Source organism: Ursus maritimus, unplaced genomic scaffold (genome assembly GCF_017311325.1).
Source record: "Ursus maritimus isolate PB19 unplaced genomic scaffold, ASM1731132v1 scaffold_26, whole genome shotgun sequence".
NCBI classification, from domain to species: Eukaryota; Metazoa; Chordata; class Mammalia; order Carnivora; family Ursidae; genus Ursus; species Ursus maritimus.
In genome coordinates this window covers 20,542,689-20,564,508 of record NW_024425119.1, presented here as the reverse complement: position 1 = coordinate 20,564,508, position 21,820 = coordinate 20,542,689, and the positions used below count along the sequence as shown (strand labels likewise).

The following is a 21,820-nucleotide window of genomic DNA, read 5'->3' as shown; positions in this document are numbered from 1 at the left end:
ACAGGAAGTGGTTGGTGTTTATTAGGTAAAAGGCCACATTTATGAGATAAAGCTCCATTCTTGGAATTTACCCAGATAGGAGAGTGTTTTTTGGTGGCTATAAAATTGTGGCAGTAGCCAAATTTTGTACATAAAATTACCATGACCTCAGAGGTAACTGCAAACGATTTGCTCCAAACCAATGTACAATCTTCACAATATATGAATTTCTTCAGAGACCTGCATTCGTATGGAGTGGCTGCTATATGTATACATACCTAAGGTACAAGCAGATGCTTTACGCCAGGTACTTAGCGGCTTGTTTCTCATGCTGATTATATGGTCAGCGTTTAAAGGAAATCAGGAATATTCGGTAACTCCCTGGTATAGCAACAAGAGTTTTCATCAAGTTTGTGAAATGTAATTTTATTAATTAATAGAAGGGCATGTCTTACCAGACACATTGTCCCCAAATAAATAAAATCTCAGCATCATTAAAAGCACACAAACACAGTTTAACAGGGTACGATACAAATTCAATTTAGATGATGTTCTTACTTGCATTTACTAAAAATCTGAGAAAGACTGTATTAATCTCTAGATAATTATCTTGCTTAAAGAGAAAAGTAGAGCACAATTATTTCATAGAAGGTTTTGGGAGTGACAATTTGAGAAGACTTTGCTTTAAAATATATTAAGATACATCACAGGTCAAATCACACTCTGTAACATTACAACATGGAATTGTACTTAATCAAAAATAAAAGTGGCTGAAGAAGGCTGTATACTTTCTTTCCTAACATTATACTAATTTCTATTTTTGGCATGAGTTAATAACCTTTTCCATTAGTAGGAAAATGTGCTCTGCAAACTCTCGGAGGGCGCCACGGCCACCATTACATTTGCAAATATATCCAACGGCCTTCTGGGCGGTGGAGCAGGCGTCAGCAGGCACGCCACTTAGGCCCACTTTCTTCAAGCACTCCTCATCAGACACTTCATTTCCTAGCAAGTAAAAGGAACACTGGGTGAGTATTTAAGGACACAAAGAAAACTCAGTTCTAATGATGCAAACAGCAACCAGTAAGTAATTCTGGTAGCTTCAGGAGACCTCAGCATGGCATATAATACCACAGATTAGGTGGAACAGATATGTTAAAGTATTTAAAAGTATAACTGAGGTCTAGGGTTTTCCTTAAGCAATTCAAAATCAACGCCTATCAGTTAAAGAAGGAGAGTGGATTATGATTTGATTGCCATGCATATTAGAATTATAAGATAGTCTATATATAAATTACGAATTATTTAACCTTTTTATTAAAAAAATCCCAAACACATGCAAGAACCCCAAGTTCATGTGGAATAATTATCCATGTTTTGGATCATTTATCAATGTTTTTCTCTTTGCTCCACCCCTTGGTTTTTCAGAGGGAGGGCTAGGAAGGAGTACCCAGACATCATGTTTTACCCCAAAACTCTTCAGCATCTACCTCTAACACATACCTATCTCTAATAGATAAGGTTTTTTGTTTTTTTTTTTTTTTTAAAGTGAGACAGTATCATCAAACTAACAAAATCCACAATTCCTTAGTATTATCTTGGGGCGCCTGGGTGGCTCAGTGGGTTAAGCATCTGCCTTTGGCTCAGATCATGACCCTGGGGTCCTGGGATTAAGCCCCACATTAGGCTCCCTACTCAGTGGAAAGCCTGCTTCGCCCTCTCCCACTTGTGCTAATAATAAATAAAAAATCTTAAAAAAAAATCATCTAGTAACTTAGTATGTGCTCAAATACCCCGTTATCTCAAATTTTCTTTTTATAGCTGATCTGTTTGCATCAGAAGCCAAAGTCCACATACTGCACTTTGTTGATCTATATTGTCAGTACTTTTAATCTGTAACAGTTCTCTTTGATTTGTACATCACTTATTTGTTGAAGAATTACCATCACAATGACAAAACTACACCCTTTGTTCACCTGTCCTGTTCTTCTCTCCTGTTTTGTGTTGACAGGATGAATTTCAGAAGCACCCAGTACCTCAGATTCTCCATTCTGAGTGTAAGTATTATTATTCGGTAGACCAACTACTACTAATAAAATGCTTGTTAAAGAGTTTGTTTTAAATCTGTTCCACATTTATCTAGTGAAAATTTTTAAATGGCTAAATGTATTGAAATCTGAATTTTCTCACTGAAAGTTGATGAAAATTCAAGTATTTAATTTGTATAATCTACCCCTGAAACTAAGCTGTATTTAGTAAAATTTACCTTTGTAAGTACTGATATTTTTAAGGAATATATTTTCATACGTTTATGTGACCCATGTGAGAGAGTGCTCTGATTTTAAAATTAAAATTTGGACCCTATTCTCTATTTTCTTCTTTTCTAGCCTCTGCTCTTTATAGTTTTTAAAAATTTTTATGTAAGTAATGCATTTTCTTGGTAGAAACATTTTTTTTAAATCAAGGCAAAAACCAAATCAGTATCATCCTAATTACCACTATTTATGGATAATTACTGTATTTTGGCATGTGTAATTGCATGATTTTACTGATATAAGCGATATATGCTATTATTACTACCTGCAGGCACCGTATTAGGCATTCTATATAATTTTCAATTTTCTTTCCAGTATCCTTATGAACTTTGATTTGTGTTTATACGATAAATAAGAAAACCAAGGGCTGGAGAGGCTCACTGAGGATCGCACAGATACTTAGTATACCTGAGATTTGTTATACATTCCACTAAAATTGTTTTCTCCTTGCAAAAACCAGATCATTTTCTATCAAAGGCTCTGTAGTATTCTTCACTGAATCTTCACATGCGGTTCAAAGGCTATTCCTGAAGTCCTCAGATGACATGCTCCCAAAGCATTTCTGTGCTGCTTCTTTTGAGGCCCATACTACCCTTGTAAATATTTATTTCATACATGGCTTATGTTATATGTAGTTCAATAACTTGTCATCTTTAATACCTAAAATGTAGACATGAGACTGCAAGCTCTGGACGCAGTAAGTCCCAGCAACCAACCCCAAGCCTGCACATAGTATATCTGTTAAACACCAATGTGAAAACCTTGGGACATCTGACCCTATCAATACGGATCACAGCTCTGTCTTTCATGGTTGCAGAGCATTCCATTTTGTGGATGTCCAGGATATTTAAGTGGGCTTTTTTTTTTCTCCATTGTTTGCCCATTTGTCCAATTTCCTTCCTGGAATTGACATTTAAGTTAAAACTAGGGACATTTTAATAAAGCAACCATCATCCAAAGTGTACTTCCTATATGTTAGGAAGCTGCAAAGTGCTTTACCCAGATTATCTCATGACTTCCTACCACAGTCCTATGACACAGGTACTCTTGACATTTCCAGTTTACAGGGGAGGAAATCAAAGCTTACCTTACCGAAACTGACCAGTCAGGTGTGGTCTCACTCCAAAGCATGTGTCAGTAATCATTCTACTAGGATATAACTGATATGTACTATCAAACTAACCACCAGAAAGGCCATCCCAAATTAGTACTTTCCTCAGTAGTGTAGAGAGTTCCTACTTCCCTACAATTGTGCCAATCGGGAATTTTCTTTCTTATTTCTCTAGTTCTTAAAAAAAAAAAAAAAAAAAAGTCCTGGCCCACTTTATGATACCAACCAAGATACGCCACTTCTTTCCAGCACAGGCCCATTTCTTTTCTCCACTCATCCAGAACTGCCAGCTTATCTGGTACATTGACTTCCATTTTGCAATCCAGTTTTAAGGAAGAGAGTGTCTGCTTTGAACATGCCCTTTCTGAGATTAACCTCACCTTAAAAAATAAAAAAAGAAAAGAAAGAAAGAAGGGCAAAATGAGAAAATAAAGAAAACAAGTATTTCATAATAAAATAACACCTGGTAAATAATACAAGTCACAAATGAGTGGTCTTCTGAAGGACCAATTAAGTAAAATCAACTGAAATTTTAAAATGATGAATCTTTACAATATTTTCTAAGTCCAATAAAGGTAAAAGACACTGTTTTCTACAGTAGGAAGGATCCTATCTGCAGGATAAAAAATATACACTGTCTGATACTAACCTAAGATTCTCCTATAATTCGATTTATCCAGAGGGAAGTCTACAACTTGTCTCTTGTACTGCTTAGGAACACATACTTAAGATTTCTAGGGTATTATAAGAAATTATCTTAGCTTTCATTTTTGAAAATATATTAAATATTAAATCATTCTGAATTAAAATTTTCAATCATAAGAATAAGCTACATCTTAAAAATCCACAAGATACTTGTTTTTTTTCCTAAATGCTGATACCTATTTTTTATGAAATTTTTCTTGTTGAAAGATCCTAGGGGAATTACTAGATAGTTCCTATTTAAAAATAATATGTTTATACTTATTGAAAAAACAAGAAATATTATTTGCTGATTGACAAATTCCTAATTTTATTCATCTAAGAGTAAAAGTATGACAATCTTCTAGGCATGTGAAGGCTAAATTTCAGATATTTTAATAGAGGATACTAAAAATTTAAATCTCTTATTTCCCTCACATGTTCTTTGACCCTGAATCATCATCTTAAAAAACATCACTATATTCAGGGGGCACATACCTCAATACCACTTTTCTTTAATAAACTTATCCCAATAGCATCTTTTACATCATAAGATATTATTTCTTTTTGGTCTCCTGATACATAAATGTGGCCATTGGTGAGACATCCATCAATATTGCAAACCAAAAGTTTTATCTCCTTAAGCTTCTCTTTGCCAAAATAGCCATATCTAAAAGAAACCAAAATAGACCTCTGAGTACAAGTGCAATACTAATCACTCTCTCTCAACTGGCTAACACCAGTAAACTCAATAACCATTCCCACTCAGTTATTCAAACATTACCCTTCACATTTACGTCACATATACACTTCAGGTTCCAGTGCAAGACCTTTGAGTAGAGTGGTCTAATGAGGCTATGTGTTTCTCAAGTTACTGAATAAGCCATCTATATGCATATTTTATGTGTATGTCTTCCTCACATGAACAGACTAACTGCAAAGATCCTAAAATGTTTGGAGTATCAAAAATTAGTGCCTAGAAAACTCCATATATCTACCAGGAGTATGTCAGGGTCCAGTGCACAGGCTGTGCAAGTATTGTTTTTACCTTAATACTCTTTGCTCTGCAATAGGCCAATCAATATCCACATCTATATCCACACTGTGCTCAGCTCGCATTTCGTAGTATGCCATTTTTCCACCCTAAAGATGGTACAAATGCCATGAGTACTGTTTTTAACATTCATTCACAATACCAAAAAGTTTATTATAATACAGAACAATGAATTCATTTCTACAATACTTAGAAAAATAGGTAACTCAGTAAAATGAGTGACATTCAACAAATAATTTTTTGAGGGAAAAGCTTTTTGTTTCCTATGTATTCAAATTATACACCATAATATTTTTCAAATTCTATCTGCACAGTGCAAGCTTCCCATTTTTCTTTAAGTAGATTTCTATTTTAAGACTGAAAAAAGCAGAAATACCCATCTTCAAATATTCTGACAAGGAATTTTCTAGAAATCCCCTAATTGTATCCCCATCTTCTGATAGTCTCTCTCGTCATCATCCAAAGCAGTATAAAGATTTTCAGAATTTATGTTCCAATTTGCAACTAAGTGGCAAGATAGGGAAGGAAAAATAACTAGGATCTATTGTACCAAACTGTCTTAGATCTCTGAACTACAGGTGGGAGTGGACATTAATTGTCTGGATCACATGTGGGCAAAGGGAGGGACAATTTCCTGATCCTGGGGTCTGCGGGCAAAAGGGGGAGATCTTTCCTATGACTGTGATAATCTGAATGTCAAAATCAATTACTGGTAAATTTTATTTTTTTAGAATTGTCAGTCTCTTCATAAATCTTATGATGAGATACTTGATTGTCCTCCACACTTTAGGAAAGGGTCAAATAACAGTCCCCTTAGCAAAGAGTTGGAAAGGGTGCTATCTACATATGTCAAACCCAATTTTCCTGAATACTCAACAGTCTACAGTTTGCCTATATATTGCCAGAACTGTTAAAAATCCTTTTACTTCAGAGCATAAGTCACATTAGAATTTTTACTACAGTGAGTAGAGGGTTGTTTTTAAACTACCTGTTTATGACCTGAGCCAATTACTTTCTTTTTTCAAAGCGGCCATTCCTCCTCTATGATACTGGGCCAGGAATGTCTACTTTATTTCACAGCTATGCAGATTACATGAGATAACCTATGTAAAGTGTCTTGTATAGTCCTTGGTACATAGTAAGGGCTAAATAAATACCTGCTATTAACTAAAAGGAACAAATAGTATATGATGTAACCATGCAGGCTCTAAAGATGTGAGAGAGATCCAACGCCCTGATTTTAAAATGAGAGCAACGAGATTCAGAACAGGTAAAATGTATATTCAAAGACACGTAGTCAGAGATAGAGAACTACAATCTGGCTTTCCTGACACCCAGGCTGGTGATCTTCCACATCTACTATGTTTTTTGGTCTCTTTTTAAAAGCAATAGATTTTTATTCAACTGTACAACCACAACCTGACAGTAATAAACCATATATTAAAAACAGAATTTTGAATGGAATAAAATGAAAATCAGGGCATGTATACAACATTCAATATTTGATTCATTTCTTAGCTGTAGCAAAATTTGCTACAACTTGCTTATTCACTGAATGGATTCCAAAGATTAATTTATTGTAAGCCTACAGAATAAATGCCTCAGATGATAAATCTTACCACTTATTGCCTTTCCTCTAGGAACTGATACTTTCCTTTATGAACTGTGCCATCTGTCTTTCTTAGAACTGAGGTATACATATAAAAAGGTTTAAAAGATTTTTGCAAAATGAAGGCACAAACCTGTAAATAACCCATCTCTATCAAATGTCTTTTAGCAAAATAAAATGAGCCATTTTCATATAATTCTCCATCCCAGTCTTGTCGACGAGGTCGTTTAGCTGGATTCAAATTCAGAGGCTCAGTCACTTCACGAACTAAAAGCAAAAAGCTATAGTAAGTCCATGTTGCTTTGAAAACTGAGTATTCATTTAGTAACTAAAAAAAAATAAATAAACTGAAACTGTAAAATATTTTTCTATTTCAATAAATAAATGGATTTTTAAAGGAACAAAATCTCTAATGATGCTGATGATTTATCTTTGTTTGCTAATATTTAATAATTATTTTATTATTATTATCTAATCATAGAAAAATAAAGTATTTTACAGAGGAATTCTAAATAATTGAGGTTTTAAGGCATTTTTAAAAATACAAGGTTCTGGGAGGACATCAAGGCAAACTTAAGGCCGCTTCAAAAGGACTGAACTTGTCATAAAATATCCTTATTTGAATATTTTAATATATTTCTCATTTTTCTATAGAAATACAAAGTATGTGTTTATACAATGTTGTTGAGAAATTACTTTCATAGAAATATTACAGAAAACTGAAGATTTCCTCATTAAATCATTGAGAATTTTATATTGATAAAAATGTTTATATATTACATATTCTTACCAGTAATTTAAAAATATACTAAGCATAATAATAAATAATATTTACTTATTACTATCCTTGGTAATGAAGGCTCAGCAATATCAACATTAGTGATTATAACATGATGTAACAAAGGAAGCCCTCAGTACTGGTAAAGAGGGATCCTCTTGCCTTTTTACTGCATTTTTCCCAAAACTGTGTTTATGGATGTGTATTGACATGCACGCATGACTCGTGTGTGTGTGTGTGTGTGTGTGTGTGTGTGTGTGTTTAAAGCTGGTGATTATTCAGAATCTTTCTTTACTTTTGGCTGCCACTTATGGGTGTAATGTCTTCTAGAAACAATTTCTACTTACTTCCCTAACTGTTCAATCCTAGTCCATCAGTGTTTGATATAATCTAGGAAAAATACTCAGCAAATATACATTGAAGAGTTACATATGGTATAGTTTTACAGGCGTGGGATACATAGCAGTGAATAAGACTCTTTCTACTTTCATGGAGTGTACAATCTAGTGGTGAAGATAGGCAGTAAACAAACTAATTCAAGTGGTACTTTGAAGAAAAGGAATGAGGGGGCAAGTTTTTCCTAAGTGAACAAGGATCAGTGGCTGCTTCCTCTCTGGGGATATTTGCTGAATCCGAGGAAGAAGTGAAAGAAAGATCAAACTTGGCATAAGCAGAGGAACTTTGCTGGGATAAAGAGAAACCAGAAGAATTTTTAATGGCCCTACGGACTAGAATCATAGATTGGCTTCTATAAGAGCCTACACAGAGCTAGCTCTTCCCACCTAATTATTCCCCTGCGGGACGTTTGCTCAGTGTGCTGCAGCACAAGAAGCTAGGGATGGGCTGGAAGGCAGGGAGAAACCATTATAGTTTTGTGGTGCTTAGATCTCAAAATCCTGTTAGCCTGGGGTTTTCAGCAATATACAAGATCCACTGCTGGCAAGACACCTGCACTAAGAGGTAAAGTGAGACTGAAGCTCAAACCCAGCACAACTCCTAATTGGATCAAAGCAACTAGCTCCATATGCTATCTGCCTGATAGAAGAAACAGTGTGCTCTCCCTGGAGGAAAATAATATTTACAGACCCTTGAACAATGCAGGGGGTGGGGTGCCAACCCCCGACATGGTTAAACATCCACATATAATTTTTGATTCCCCCAAAGTTTAACTATTAAGAGCTTACTGTTGACCAGAAGCCTCATCAATAACATAGTCAATTAACACATACTTTGTATACTATATCTATTGCATTGTTGCAATAAAATAAGCTAGAGAAAAGAAAATGCTATTAAGAAAACGATAAGGAAAAGAAAATACATTTACAGTAGTGTACTGTATTTATTGAAAACACTGTACAGCTCAAACCTGTGTTGTTCAAGGGTCAACTGTACTCCGATCTCTATGTCAGGCATATGACAAAACATGAGTCATTATGAAGAAGCAGAAATATACCACCCATAACTAGAGAAAAACAGTTGTAGAAACAGAACTATAAATGACCCAGACGTCAGAACCCACAATCGAGGATTTTCAACTATCATAAATATGTTAGAGATATGAGAGGAAAAGATTTAAAAGGATAAAGAGATGGAGAATTTTAACAGAGAACAGAATCTCTAAAAAATAACTACAATGTACATTCCAGAATGGAAAACACGTCTATCTGAAATAATTCACTGGACAGGATTTACAGGACACTGGACAAGTCAGAAGAAACGATCAATGAACTCAAATATGTCAACAGAAATTAATCCACATGAAGCACAGAGAGAAAAATCAACAAACAATGCAGAACAGACTGTGGGAGACATGTGGACCCCATAAAATCGTTAAGATACACTTAAATCTGAGTCCCAGAAAGAGAGGAGAGAGAAATCATGGCAGAAGAAATATTTGGAGAGAATGGCACAGAATTTTTGCAAACTAATGACAGATATCAACCTGGAGATATGAGAAGTTCGGAGAATTCTAAATAGTATAAACACAATAAAACCCACAGCAATACAAATTGGAGTCAACTATGAAAACTTAAGATAAAGGGAAAAATCTTAAAAACAGCCTGAGGGAAAAAAGACATTAAATTTAGAGAGACGATGATCAGAATAATAGCTGATTTCTTTTAAGAAACAATGGATGGCAGAAGATAATGAAATGACACATTAATGATGCATCTTCAAAAGAGTAACATCTTAAGGATGCAATCTTAAAATGCTGAAAGAAAAAAAAGGCAAACCAAAATTTTATATTCCATGAAAATGCCCTTTAAAAATAAGGGTGAATTATAGTCATTTTTTGACAGACAAAAGCTGAGAGGAGCTGTTACTAACAGATGTACACTGTAAAACAGAAGCACATGTAAGTGGTAAGAAATGAAGAATAACAAAAAAAGATAAATACACAGGTGAAGATAAAGGACTATTTTAAAATAACTCAAAATACCGTTAACTGTTTAAAATAAATAGAACAGCAATGCGCTGTGGGTCATAATATATATAGAATTAGACTATGTGACAATAATAGTACAAAAGGCAGGGGCTAAATAGAAATTTACTGTTGTAAGGTTCTTAATTATTTGTGAAAATACAAATTCAGGTAGACTATAACAAACTAAGGGTGCAAAGTGTAATCTCTAGAGCAGTGCTGTATAATGTGAGCTGCATACATAATTTTAAATTTTCTAATGGCTACAGTTTAAAAAATTAAAAAGAAGTGAAATTAATTGTAATAATAGATTTTATTTAACCCTATGTATCTAAAATGTTTTTTAACATGTAATAAATATAAGAATTATTAATGAGATATTGCATATACTTCTTTCATACTAATCTTAGAAATCCAATATGTATTTTACACTTAATGCATATCTCAATTTGGACTAACTATATTTTGAGTGCTTACAGTGCTAGAGGCTATTATATTAGATGGTGAGGTTCTAGTGTGATGACAAAAAAGAACACAAAAAGTTATACAATATAAAATGGAATAATTTTTCAAGTATTGATTAATCCAGTAGCACTTTCAGTGATTTTATAAACAAGGAACATAACAGACTCACAAGAAATACCACTCTGGGTTAGAGCCATTGTTCTTCAATAGCATTCTGTCTCATAGTGGTTCTAAGAAACTATATGACAAGACAAAGCTCTGGTCCCTAACATTCACTTCTCGATGTTAAAAGACATCTATTCAAACATATCTAATTTTCTTAAAAATACTTATAGATCTAATTTTTATGGCTTTGGCTTTGTCATCTATCTAACATACACATTTGTTGAACTTCTTAAACTTTAATCAAATAGCATATAAAGCTCAATATTCAGTTTAACACTGGGCTTCCTTGATTTGCTTCAAAAATTAGTTTCTTAAGCTTTAATAGATCCTTCCTAGAAATTATTTCCTCAGAAATAAGAATTTCTGAGATTTAGTAAATAAGTTCAAAGTTAAAATACATAGTTTAACATAGAACCTGGCACAGAGAAGACAATCAATACATATTTGCTGAATGAAATCAATCGGTAAATTTGTATTTACTGATATATTTCATTGGTTTGGGTAACATTCCTATTTTGAGACTGAAGAATCTTATTTTCAGCCCTTCTTTTATCCTCTTACTTGCTCTTTTTTTTTCTTTGTGGTATCTCCAGTTTCATTGCATCTTCCTGTCTCCTTTAAGTCACACTTAGGCAGCTTTCTATATTCAACAAATGTCAGGGCACCTAACAGAAATCAAACTGCCTTTTCTTATGTATGTTACAACATTCACCGATTTGGTGGTCATCTTATTCTTTATTCCGTATTTCCTAGTCTATCTAGCTAGAAATCAGGCTCCTGCTAAAATACCATGGAAATCTTCTTACATCAGAGTTACATATTTTGGGAAGCAATTCCACAATTCATTCTTAAAGTCCTCCAGAACTTTTTGGTAGACTTCTATCCCACAATCCCAGTATGATTTATATGGAGTTCACCAAGCAAGTCTAGAACAAACACAGGAGTATTTAACATCTAGAAAAATGACATGCCTGCCTCTAAAGGCAAACAGAGTGCTAAAATGTCCATTTGTAAAAAGTAAAGCAGGGAATTTGGTCTGTCTTGTCTCAATAACAAGACTTAGAACTGATTATAAATGTCATTACCTACTACAGCTAATAATCATGTGTTGCTCCCTTCATTCCTAAAGAATATTTACATATGAAAAAGCTGATTCTCCAAAAAGCTAAAATCAAGACTGATATAACAGATTACCTCCTTTCTGAATTTCACTCCATCGAAACTGATGGCGTCGCACAACAGAGAAAACAGAATCATATCCTTCCTCTCGAATCATTTCTGCAACTTTTTGAAGGTCAGTAGGATGTAAACACGGAGAAGTTGCTTGAATATTTCCTACAATGTCAACCTCTTAAAAAGACAAAACAAATGAAAAGGACATCAAAGTTCTTTGCAAGGAATACAAAGATCTTAAATTCAAATGTGAAAATTAGTCTAAAAAACGAATAAGTTGGAAATTACATAAAATTTTGAATGAACTATCAAATTCATACCATTGTGATAATTAAGAAATTCTATGATGGCATCTAGTGAGGTAGAGCTGTCTTTTGAAACTTCAGAACTTCTTCGATGAACTTGGGCACCAAATTGTTTGGCCACATTCTCAATTTCATCATGGTCTGTTGAAACCCACACACTGGATAGATATTAAAAAATAAACATAACAATACAAATCATTAAAAGAGACCACCAAAGATAAAAAGGAGCTCTGCAACCCCAAAATACCGCTAACATGATGTTGGAATAGTTTTTAGACCATCAAAAAAAAAAAATTACAGGGGCGCCTGGGTGGCACAGCGGTTGAGCGTCTGCCTTCGGCTCAGGGCGTGATCCCGGCGATCTGGGATCGAGCCCCACATCAGGCTCTTCTGCTATGAGCCTGCTTCTTCCTCTCCCACTCCCCCTGCTTATGTTCCCTCTCTCGCTGGCTGTCTCTATCTCTGTCGAATAAATAAAATCTTTAAAAAAAAAAATTACAGATTTAACATAAAATTTAAAGAATTATATTTTGCTCTGCTATGAGCCTGCTTCTTCCTCTCCCACTCCCCCTGCTTATGTTCCCTCTCTCGCTGGCTGTCTCTATCTCTGTCGAATAAATAAAATCTTTAAAAAAAAAAAATTACAGATTTAACATAAAATTTAAAGAAATATATTTTGTATATAAACTACATTAAGTGTCTGAATAAAAATATAGTACCAGATACAGTTTTATAAAATTAGAAAAAAATGACACTTGGTATTTTTAAGGCTACTGGTATATTAAGTAAAACAGTAGTGCTAGAACTTCAAATCTAAAGGAAATAAAGAAGATCCTGCTTCTTATTCCCCATTCAAATCCAAATTACCATGTGAAGAATTTTAATATACTTGCTAAGAAAAAGATGGATTTGTAGCAGTCAAACCATGATGCTGAAAGAATTTCAAGCTTAGAAGCAATGAAATGCCTAGATCTGGGCTCAAAATAATCAGATAATGCAATTCTCTTGTTTTGCCAACAATGGGTATCCTATAAACATATGAACACAACTGATGGAGTTACAGCCACTGACAACAATTACAGACATGGAGAACATGACTTGATGGGCTCTGGGAAGTTTAACTTAACTGCACCTTTCACCACATCTTACATGGTTCACTGTTTAGGTTTTCTAAGATGATGACTACTAGTAAAATGCTATTTGGGGCAAGTTTGCTAGTCCTCCTGGACCTTTACAAATTCCCTTTGCTAGAAACAAAAGATGTGAATATTCCTCTAGCCACAATGTTTTATTAGTGATATTACACAAAGATAGTTTAATGACTTACAGTCTTTGGCATATGCATTTATTTTTCTTTTATCGCCTTCATTCAATATCTACTGGGGGTAAGAGGAACTGCATGTTTCAGATGTCTATGCTCAATTGTCAAGAGTGAAAAGAAAATGAGAAACTAAAGAAACATTTTTTTTTTAAGGAGAAGAGGTTTACTGAATACCAAAAAAAAAAAAAAAAATCTAACATCTCCAGATTTTACTTATCAATTTCCATTCTTCCCTTTAATATTTGCAGAAGGAGGATTTAAATCTAAAGTCAATAATCCCCATATATATTTTTTTAAAGCCTAGTAAACAAGATGAGCCACTGGTTAGGGATCAGATGTCTCACATTTACTGTCACTCTGTGCAAGGCAGAACACAGATGCCCCCTCTTTCCCCCATCTTGAAATCTGAAATATCTGAGGGCAGATTTTTTACTGGAGAAATGAAATAGTCAAAGGTACATAACAAAGTACCAATGAAAAACTAGTTTTAAAATAGAGAAGGTGAAGGCAGGATGGTAAGATGGTAAATAAAGTAAAAAGTGAACAGTAAAAGCTAAAGAAATGGTCTTTTGACATCTAATTTATGTCACTAATCGAAATAAATTATTGACACCGTTTACTTTATTATCCTGATTTTCTGTAATGAAAATTCAACACCACAGGATTTGGTGACATTTTTGAAATGCTTAAAAGGTAAATAAAAAATAATAGAGGTTTTGGAAGAGGTCTGTTTTTCTTCTTTCCTCTTTTATCATTCATTTATTTCTCCACTCATGAAATGTTTACTGAGTGCCCATTATGTTTCAGGTCCTACTTCGGACATGGAAGATATGCAGTCCATTTTCTTGAGAAACTTCCAGTTCTTAGCCTATTGGTAGAGACAGAGGCCAACACAGTTACAATACTCTTTAAACCATCAAGGAAAGAGAGGTAAGGAAGCAATGACTAATCTCTCTACGATGCTTTACTTTTACAAAGTAGTTTTATAGTGTCTGCTACATACCATGCTCAATCCATATGTGTTAATAAATGAAACATTAAATGGTTAACAGCATGGGATCTGAAGGAAGGGGTTCAAATCCTAGCTCCACCACATGTTAGCTATACGACCTTAGGCAAAATCCATCATCTCCCTAGGCCTCAATTTTTAGTAAAGTGCAGGTGATTAAGAAAAAAAAAATACAGGTGATAATAACAGTAATTACCTCACATCATTTTTATAAGAATTAAATACAAACCACAACACACAATAAACATTTAGTACATGTTAGCCATTCAAAATAGTAAAATAGGAACGGCAAAAAAGGAACACATACACAGTCTCATTTAATCCTCACACTGACTCTGTTGGAAGGAAAACTGAAGTTCTGCTTTCAGAACTTCGAAGGTCCAAATGTCTAATTTATATGTATGAAAACAGCATCCCATATGTAGATTTAAATACAATGAACATAATTTATTAAAGGGACTATGTAAGTAGATGGTTTTCCTTTCGTTTAGGGGAATCAGAAAAGGGAGGGCAAAAAGAAAGAATGAGCAAGCGAACAAACAGGCCTAATAAAATGTAAAATCAAGTACAGAGTAAATGTCAAAGCCTAATACTAATGGCTTTAGCCTCAAATGAAGTCGTATTCCATCTAACAGGATGAACAGGAATATCAACCCTAACGCCTGTGAATATTATTTTAAACCATAAAGTGCCATTTTAAGGCTAACACAGCATAGGCTTATCATTAATCATAAATCCACACCCTACGAATGAAACTAAAGTTTGTGCGTTTTTTTCCCCCACAAGTATGTTAGGCAACATTTACAAAATCAATTTGTTCTGAGGTTTACTAATTGCACTGAACCACTGTTGAAATCGAGCTCTTACAAACTCACCTCTAACAGTAACTTTTTACTGAATGAAAAAAATTGTCTTAGCATTTTTCTCAACTGCTAACTATCCAAAGTAGTATACAAAGTTAGCAACCTTGGAAGTACTGCTAGCTTTGACTCTGAGCAGGACGGAAAAACCTGCCTCAAAGAACAAATCATGGTTTTGAACAAAATAATCTCCAAAGATCTACTAGCCCTGAAAAACAAAATCGGGCAGCTGCAATTTTCTTCAATTCCTTCCTAGGGTAAATATTTATCAAAGAAAGAACGTAGAAGGTGACGGGCAACAAGATTGCTCCAGGGGCGCCTGGGTGGCACAGTGGTTAAGCGTCTGCCTTCACCTCAGGGCGTGATCCCAGTGTTTTGGGATCGAGCCACACCTTAGGCTTCTCCGCTAGGAGCCTGCTTCTTCCTCTCCCACTCCCCCTGCTTGTGTTCCCTCTCGCTGGCTGTCTCTCTGTCAAATAAATAAATAAAATCTTTAAAAAAAAAACAAGGTTGCTCCAAACTTGGACTGCAGCTTCAGAATAAATCAATTAAATCCAAATCAACACATTTTAACTGAGGTTCCAATACATTAAGCATACCAAGATAAGTAAGAGTACCTGCTCACAAGAACCTCTTCAACCCAGCAGAGCAAGAGTCATCCCAGGCCAAATCTCGCTCATACCCTGCCTATTTTCGTAAATAAACTTTTAATGGAATACAGCTATGCTCATTCACTTATATATTGTTATAGCTACTTTCACAACATAAAACAGAGCTGCGTAACAGAGACCATTTGGCTTGCAAAGTCTAAAATATTTAGTATTTGGCCCTTTACCAGAAAAGTTGGTAGACCCCTGAAATAGACAGTAAAGACACAATTCCATGAACTCTTCAAGGTCAAAGCATGTTAGCATTAGAAAGAATTCTGAAGACAATTACAACTTTCCCATTTTACAAGTAAGGAAACTGTGGCCCATTGAAGAGATGAAGATTGTAAAAACCTTCAATATGAGGAGGAAATGTCAAGGATCGATCACACACTATATAGCAGACACATTCTAAGGGCTGTATTATACTACCTTACTTAGTCCCCTCAGCAAGCCAATAAGGTGGATACTTAAGTCCATTCTGCAGATGAGGAAACTGAGACACAGACGTTAAGTGATTTACACAAAGTTGCAGTTAACATGTGGTGAAGCCAGAAGTTCAAATCCACAGTTTGACTCCAGGGTCTATGACCTTACCTCGCTGCACAGTACATACACTAAAAGAAGGTCTGAACACTGCTCTCTGTGCAGAAAACAAAGGTACAGTTACTTTCACTCCTTCACTGAGGAAGTAGTGCCAGTCCCTTTTATTACCTTTTTAGTTGAACTTTCCAAGACCCCTAGAAAGGATGCCACATAACAAACAGCTATGCAAACTAAACAGAGGAAAATCACTTCATTATACAGTATTCTAAGTTTGAGAAGGCAGAGTTAGACCAATTATGCTCATTTTGCTGGTTAAGGAAAATCCTGGTTTTATTTCTTCTAATCACTATTATTAGTATAGTAACAGATACCATAGATGGCTTGAAGTATAAATATCATTCCAACTGTCAAGATGCTTATACTCTAGTCTAGATATATTAAATAAAACTGGTACAGAAAAGGTTCTCAGGAATCATTTATTCTTTCAAGGAATTTTGTACAAATGCATTTTAATAAATGGAAACAGGAAAATCACTGCTTAATATATAACATATATTTTCCAATCATTTGTAGCAAAATCTCCTATGTCTACTCTAAGGCTATTTGTCCGGTTTTGAGTTCCACCATCTACTCCCTTTTAGTAATCATATTCCAATTTTTCTCTTGATGGAACTGTCACATGGTGCTTCAGGGGGCGCTCCATCACCGGCTCCAAGAGCAGAAGAGGCAGCTAAACTGTACCAATACAAGCACTGGGGACCCAGAGAGACTCTTTTTGGTTACACTTAAACCTGGAGGGAGTAAAATAAGGGGGTAAACAAAGCTAGACACTAAAGCAGAAAGGACAGCTTTGATTGGTTAACTATGGCAGTTGGGAAAAGAATCCAGCAGAAACTGAATTCAAATTCCCCAAAACAAATAGGAAGAAGACATGAACAGATACTTCTCCAAAGACATACGAATGGCTAACAGACACGAAAAAATGCTCAACATCACTAGCCATCAGGGAAATACAAATCCAAACCACAATGAGATACCATCTTATGCCAGTTAGAATGGCAAAGATTAACAAAACAGGAAACAACAAATGTTGGCAAAGATGTGGAGAAAGGGGAACCCTCTTACACTGTTGGTGGGAATGCAAGCTGGTACAGCCACTCTGGAAAACAGTATGGAAGTTCCTCAAGATGTTAGAAGAGAGCTACCCTACGACCCTGCAATTGCACTGCTAGGTATTTACCCCAAAGATACAGATGTAGTGAAAAGAAGGGGCACATGTACCCCAATGTTCATAGCAGCAATGTCCAGAATAGCCAAACTGTGGAAGGAGCCGAGATGCCCCTCAACAGATGAATGGATACAGAAGATGTGGTCCATATATACAATGGAGTATTATTCAGCCATCAGAAACGATGAATACCCACCATTTGCACCAACATGGATGGAACTGGAGGGGATTATGTTAAGTGAAGTAAGTCAAGCAGAGAAAGACAATTATCAGACGGTTTCACTCATATGAAGAACATAAGCAATAGCATGGAGGACGATAGGGGAAGGGAGGGAAAGCCAAAGGGTGAGAAATCAGAGAGGGAGATGAACCATGAGAGACTATGGACCCCTGGAAACATTCTGAGGGCTTCAGAGGGGAAAGGGATGGGGATGGGGGTAACACGGTGATGGGTATTGAGGAGGGCGCGTGCTGCGACGAGCACTGGGTGTTCTATGTAACTAATGAATCACTGAATACTACCTCATAAACTAATGATGTATCACAGAGTGGCTAACTGAACATAATAAAAAAAAAATTCCCCAAAACAAAGGCTGGAGACTTCTAATAGGCTGGAGTGTGTTAAGGAAATGTATTGCAGGGGTGATAGAGGGGGTTAGTTCATGTGACTAGGCCATCTGGGTTTGTTAACTGGTGCTTGTCCAGAGGAGAAACACACTTCTAACTTCATGATGGGGGGCAAGGTGCAAGTTGAAGCACTGTGCCCAGGGAATTCAGGCCCTTAATTCTCCCACAGGGACTGGAAGGAATGAGAGTTATCTACTAGGATATTTGCATTTCAAAGAGACAGTTTGGGGTGATAAATTTACATCCCAAAAGATGGAGAAGGGGTTCCTAATTACAAGCTTTCAAAAGTAGTTGTTCTGAGAGGGGGTTCAGAAGCTATCTGCCTGTCACCAGGTTGTCTGTGAAACAAACAGTAAATTCTCCTGGCAGATTGACTTTTCTCAGCCATTTTAAGGGGGGCTAGGATCATCCTAGGAGCGTGGCCGTACACTGTTGGAAACCATACTAGAGTTTGGACAAGTCGTTATGTGCTGACAGTTTTGCAGTTCCAGCACAACCATCTGGCACCATAAAGGGAGAGCCTATCTAGAAGAACCAAGAAATGGAGGATTCTGGTGACAGAGTGCACCATTCCCTCACCCCGCTTTATTTTTCTTGAAAATATTTATCACCACCAAATATAGTATACACTATTTGTATATTGCCTGTTTCTCATTATAATGCAAGCTCCATGAGACCAGGGACTGACTCTTGCTATCAACTCTGGTTAAGGACACAGTACAGTGCCAGTCACATAGTAGGTGGTCAATAAATATTTGCTGACTGAATGAATGATTTTTTGCCTCTGAATCTCATTGTACCTGAAACAAGCCTTACTCTTTTTTGTTAAGCCAGGCTGAAAGGAGTTTCCTGACATGCAACCAAAGAGTTGTAAATGAGTTTTGTTCTTAATTTACTGTGAAAGTGATTTTTGATTTCTACTTCATTTCACAAAAATGGCATATCACTGCTGCCTGGAGGCACCTTCTCTCAGTCTCCCCCCGCCCCCCCTCCACCAATGTGCACTCTTTGTAAAGGTGAAAAAATGTCCAAAAGTCTGTAAGCCCCAAAAGGACAAGAACCATGTCATTTCATCTTGGTGTTTCCTTGGATGTGTATGGCAGAAATTAGGGCCAATATGTGTTTACTGAATTGAACCAAATTCCCAAGGCTTTCCCTATCTCTCCTTAGCACACTTCCTATTACATTGCTACATTAGCGTTATCTTCTGGGTGCTTACCCCTATTTACCTCGCTCCACCCAGCGCTTCCTTTGGATTAAAACATTAAGTAAATTAGTAAATTCATACTTTTGGAGTATCTTTCTTTAAACAAGACTAGTTAAGTGAAAATCACATACCCATATGTTAATGTGGGCAGTTAATAGGCTCCAAAAACAATCATCTCTTAAAGAACCAAAACCCAAACATCAAAAGGTTAAAATAATTTACTTTCCACAGTAACAAATTCAAGCATAATTAGGGTGAAGTTACTATGTGTAAACTCATTTCTGGCACAAAATTCTCTCTCTTTTCTTTTATGAATGACATCAGCTTGTCACTCCTGACCAAAATGGCATATGGCAATGTCTCTGAATGATGCACAATTAAAACTGTCTTTAGGGCAGACGAGGTTCCAAAGATACAATAAAACCATTTATAAGCATATCATAAAACAGCCTGCTGTACGTTTTCTCACTGTCTCTTACCTATGTACAAATGTAGGTAGTTTTCTAGATTGTGCTGACTCACAGGCAGATAGCTTGGAGTATTTTTCAAAGGTCAGAAAGGGATCTCCAAGCTGAGCTTGAAACTAGAAAGCCTTGACACCTCACTCCATTCATGAACCTGATGCCTCCCTAATCGATCGGCACCAAGTGGTTATCACAGGCTGAGCAACAGGGGAACCCCAATGGCCTCTGTCTACAAGAGTTCACATATTGCCACAGACGTTTCATAGGGGTGGCCTCCTTTACTTTACCCTGTGAGGTCAACCAGGGCGGCGGAGACGGCTGAAAAGGGGGAAATCTCCCCCTTTACGGATGGCATTCTCAAGGGCAGGGACAGGAACTGTCCCAGGTCAAGACTATTAGCAGCTACGGAACAAGGAAGCTGGAGCACTTCCTCCCTGCGCTCTCAACCGGGGCCCACACACCCCGGATCTTGCACACCCCTTCCAAGAGCAATTGCCCTGGGAGCCCCAGCCCTTCCAGCGGCCCGGCTCCCCGTCCCGACCCCCGCCCAGGCCGCGCCGCCCACTCTCGCACATGCGCACCTCTGGAAGACCCCCGAGTCCAGGGCCGCACGCAGGACCCAGCCAATAAGCGGGACCCCCGCCAGGTGCTTAATGTTCTTCAGGGGGATGCCCTTGCTGCCGCCCCGGGCCAGAATTAGGGCCGCCAGGTGCGGCGGCTTCTCCACACCTCGGCCCTGGCCTCCGCGGGAGTTGCGCTGCAGCTTCGGCGGCCGGCCCCGGGAGGGCCGCCCCCGCGGGTTGGAGACGGAGGTGGCGGCCCCCTTCTCCACCGAGTCCATCTTCCTCCCACGCCTTCTCCCCAGCTTCTCCACATCCGGGAGCTCTTCTCTCGCCACCTCAGCTCGGCGCCGCCCGATCTCCCCGCCCGACCACTCGCGGGGGTGGCTGTTCCTGGCCCTGGCCCCGCCCCCGCCGCGGTCCGCCCCTTAGCGAGGCACGCCGGGAATTGTAGTCCGCGGCCGTCTCGCCTGGGTCCAGTAGGCCGAGTAGGCTCTGGCAGATCCAGCCCAAACCCGCGCCAAGCGGTGAGAGTCCAGACATAACTGGAAAGAAGTGCAGCTTCTGGTGGGCAGGGGTTATAGTATACGGGGATTTCTAAATGAGACCACATAGGTTATAGATTTTTTGGTAAAGAACTTCCCCACTTAAGAAATGTAGTGGGTTTCCCACTGCACACTCAAATGTACCATAACACGATTAAATCTTATATTTTAAAATTATAATTGTGTATTTTTCTGCTAGGTACCTGACTCTTTATTTCCAAGAGATTACGTCATTCAAATGTCCTGCAGGCACCTTAAACTCAACATTAAAAAAACCTCAACTCTCCGTATGGGCCCAAACTATTCCTACATCTGCATTTTCTATCAACATTACTGAACATCTAGCATCGAAAACTTGGAAATCAACCTTGACTATTCCCCTACAGCGTAGTAATCACCTATTTTTTTTGCTTGTTTTGTTATTTTGTTTTGTTCGCTATCAATCTTTTCCTTTTAGAAATTGTTACCTCTATTATCTGGTGGAGATTTCTCTCACATCCTCTGCATTTCGGAGGTGGGTGTGTGACCCAAGCTGGTGGGTATAGTATCTCATCTTCCTGAACACAGCTGTGGTCTAGGGACAGGCATGTGACCAAGCAAAGCCCATTGGAATCCTTCCCAGAGATTCTGGGGAAGAAAGGATCTTTCTCTTGCTGAGTTTTTGGGTACTAAGAACGCTGTAAATCTGACTCCTCAGGGCAGGATGAAGGAGGGGGAATAGGGGGGTTTGCTGTTCTGAACTGGGCTGG

The 21,820-nt window shown here is 37.2% G+C and overlaps 1 protein-coding gene across 1 annotated transcript; it reads right to left on the bottom strand.

Annotated features, from left to right (window-relative positions):
* Nucleotides 1-384: 384 nt before the first annotated feature.
* Nucleotides 385-20,915, bottom strand: CMAS (cytidine monophosphate N-acetylneuraminic acid synthetase). The gene is made up of 8 exons (XM_008693163.2): nucleotides 20,548-20,915; nucleotides 12,073-12,215; nucleotides 11,774-11,929; nucleotides 6,883-7,016; nucleotides 5,135-5,229; nucleotides 4,585-4,756; nucleotides 3,632-3,785; nucleotides 385-984 (listed from the first exon to the last, which is right to left on the bottom strand). The coding sequence occupies exons 1-8, from the start codon at nucleotides 20,805-20,807 to the stop codon at nucleotides 794-796; spliced, it is 1,305 nt and encodes a 434-aa protein (XP_008691385.2). The 5' UTR covers nucleotides 20,808-20,915; the 3' UTR covers nucleotides 385-793.
* Nucleotides 20,916-21,820: the final 905 nt, after the last annotated feature.

Bases quoted from the DNA above. Each gene is read 5' to 3' on its own strand.
- CMAS (XM_008693163.2), bottom strand. From the start codon at position 20,807: ATGGACTCGGTGGAGAAGGGGGCCGCCACCTCCGTCTCCAACCCGCGG. The intron at 7,017-11,773 runs GTAATCTGTTAT...TTTTGCTTTTAG, and splicing joins GAGTGAAATTCAGAAAGGAG to TTCGTGAAGTGACTGAGCCT. The intron at 4,757-5,134 runs GTAAAAACAATA...GGTTTCTTTTAG, and splicing joins GCAGAGCAAAGAGTATTAAG to ATATGGCTATTTTGGCAAAG.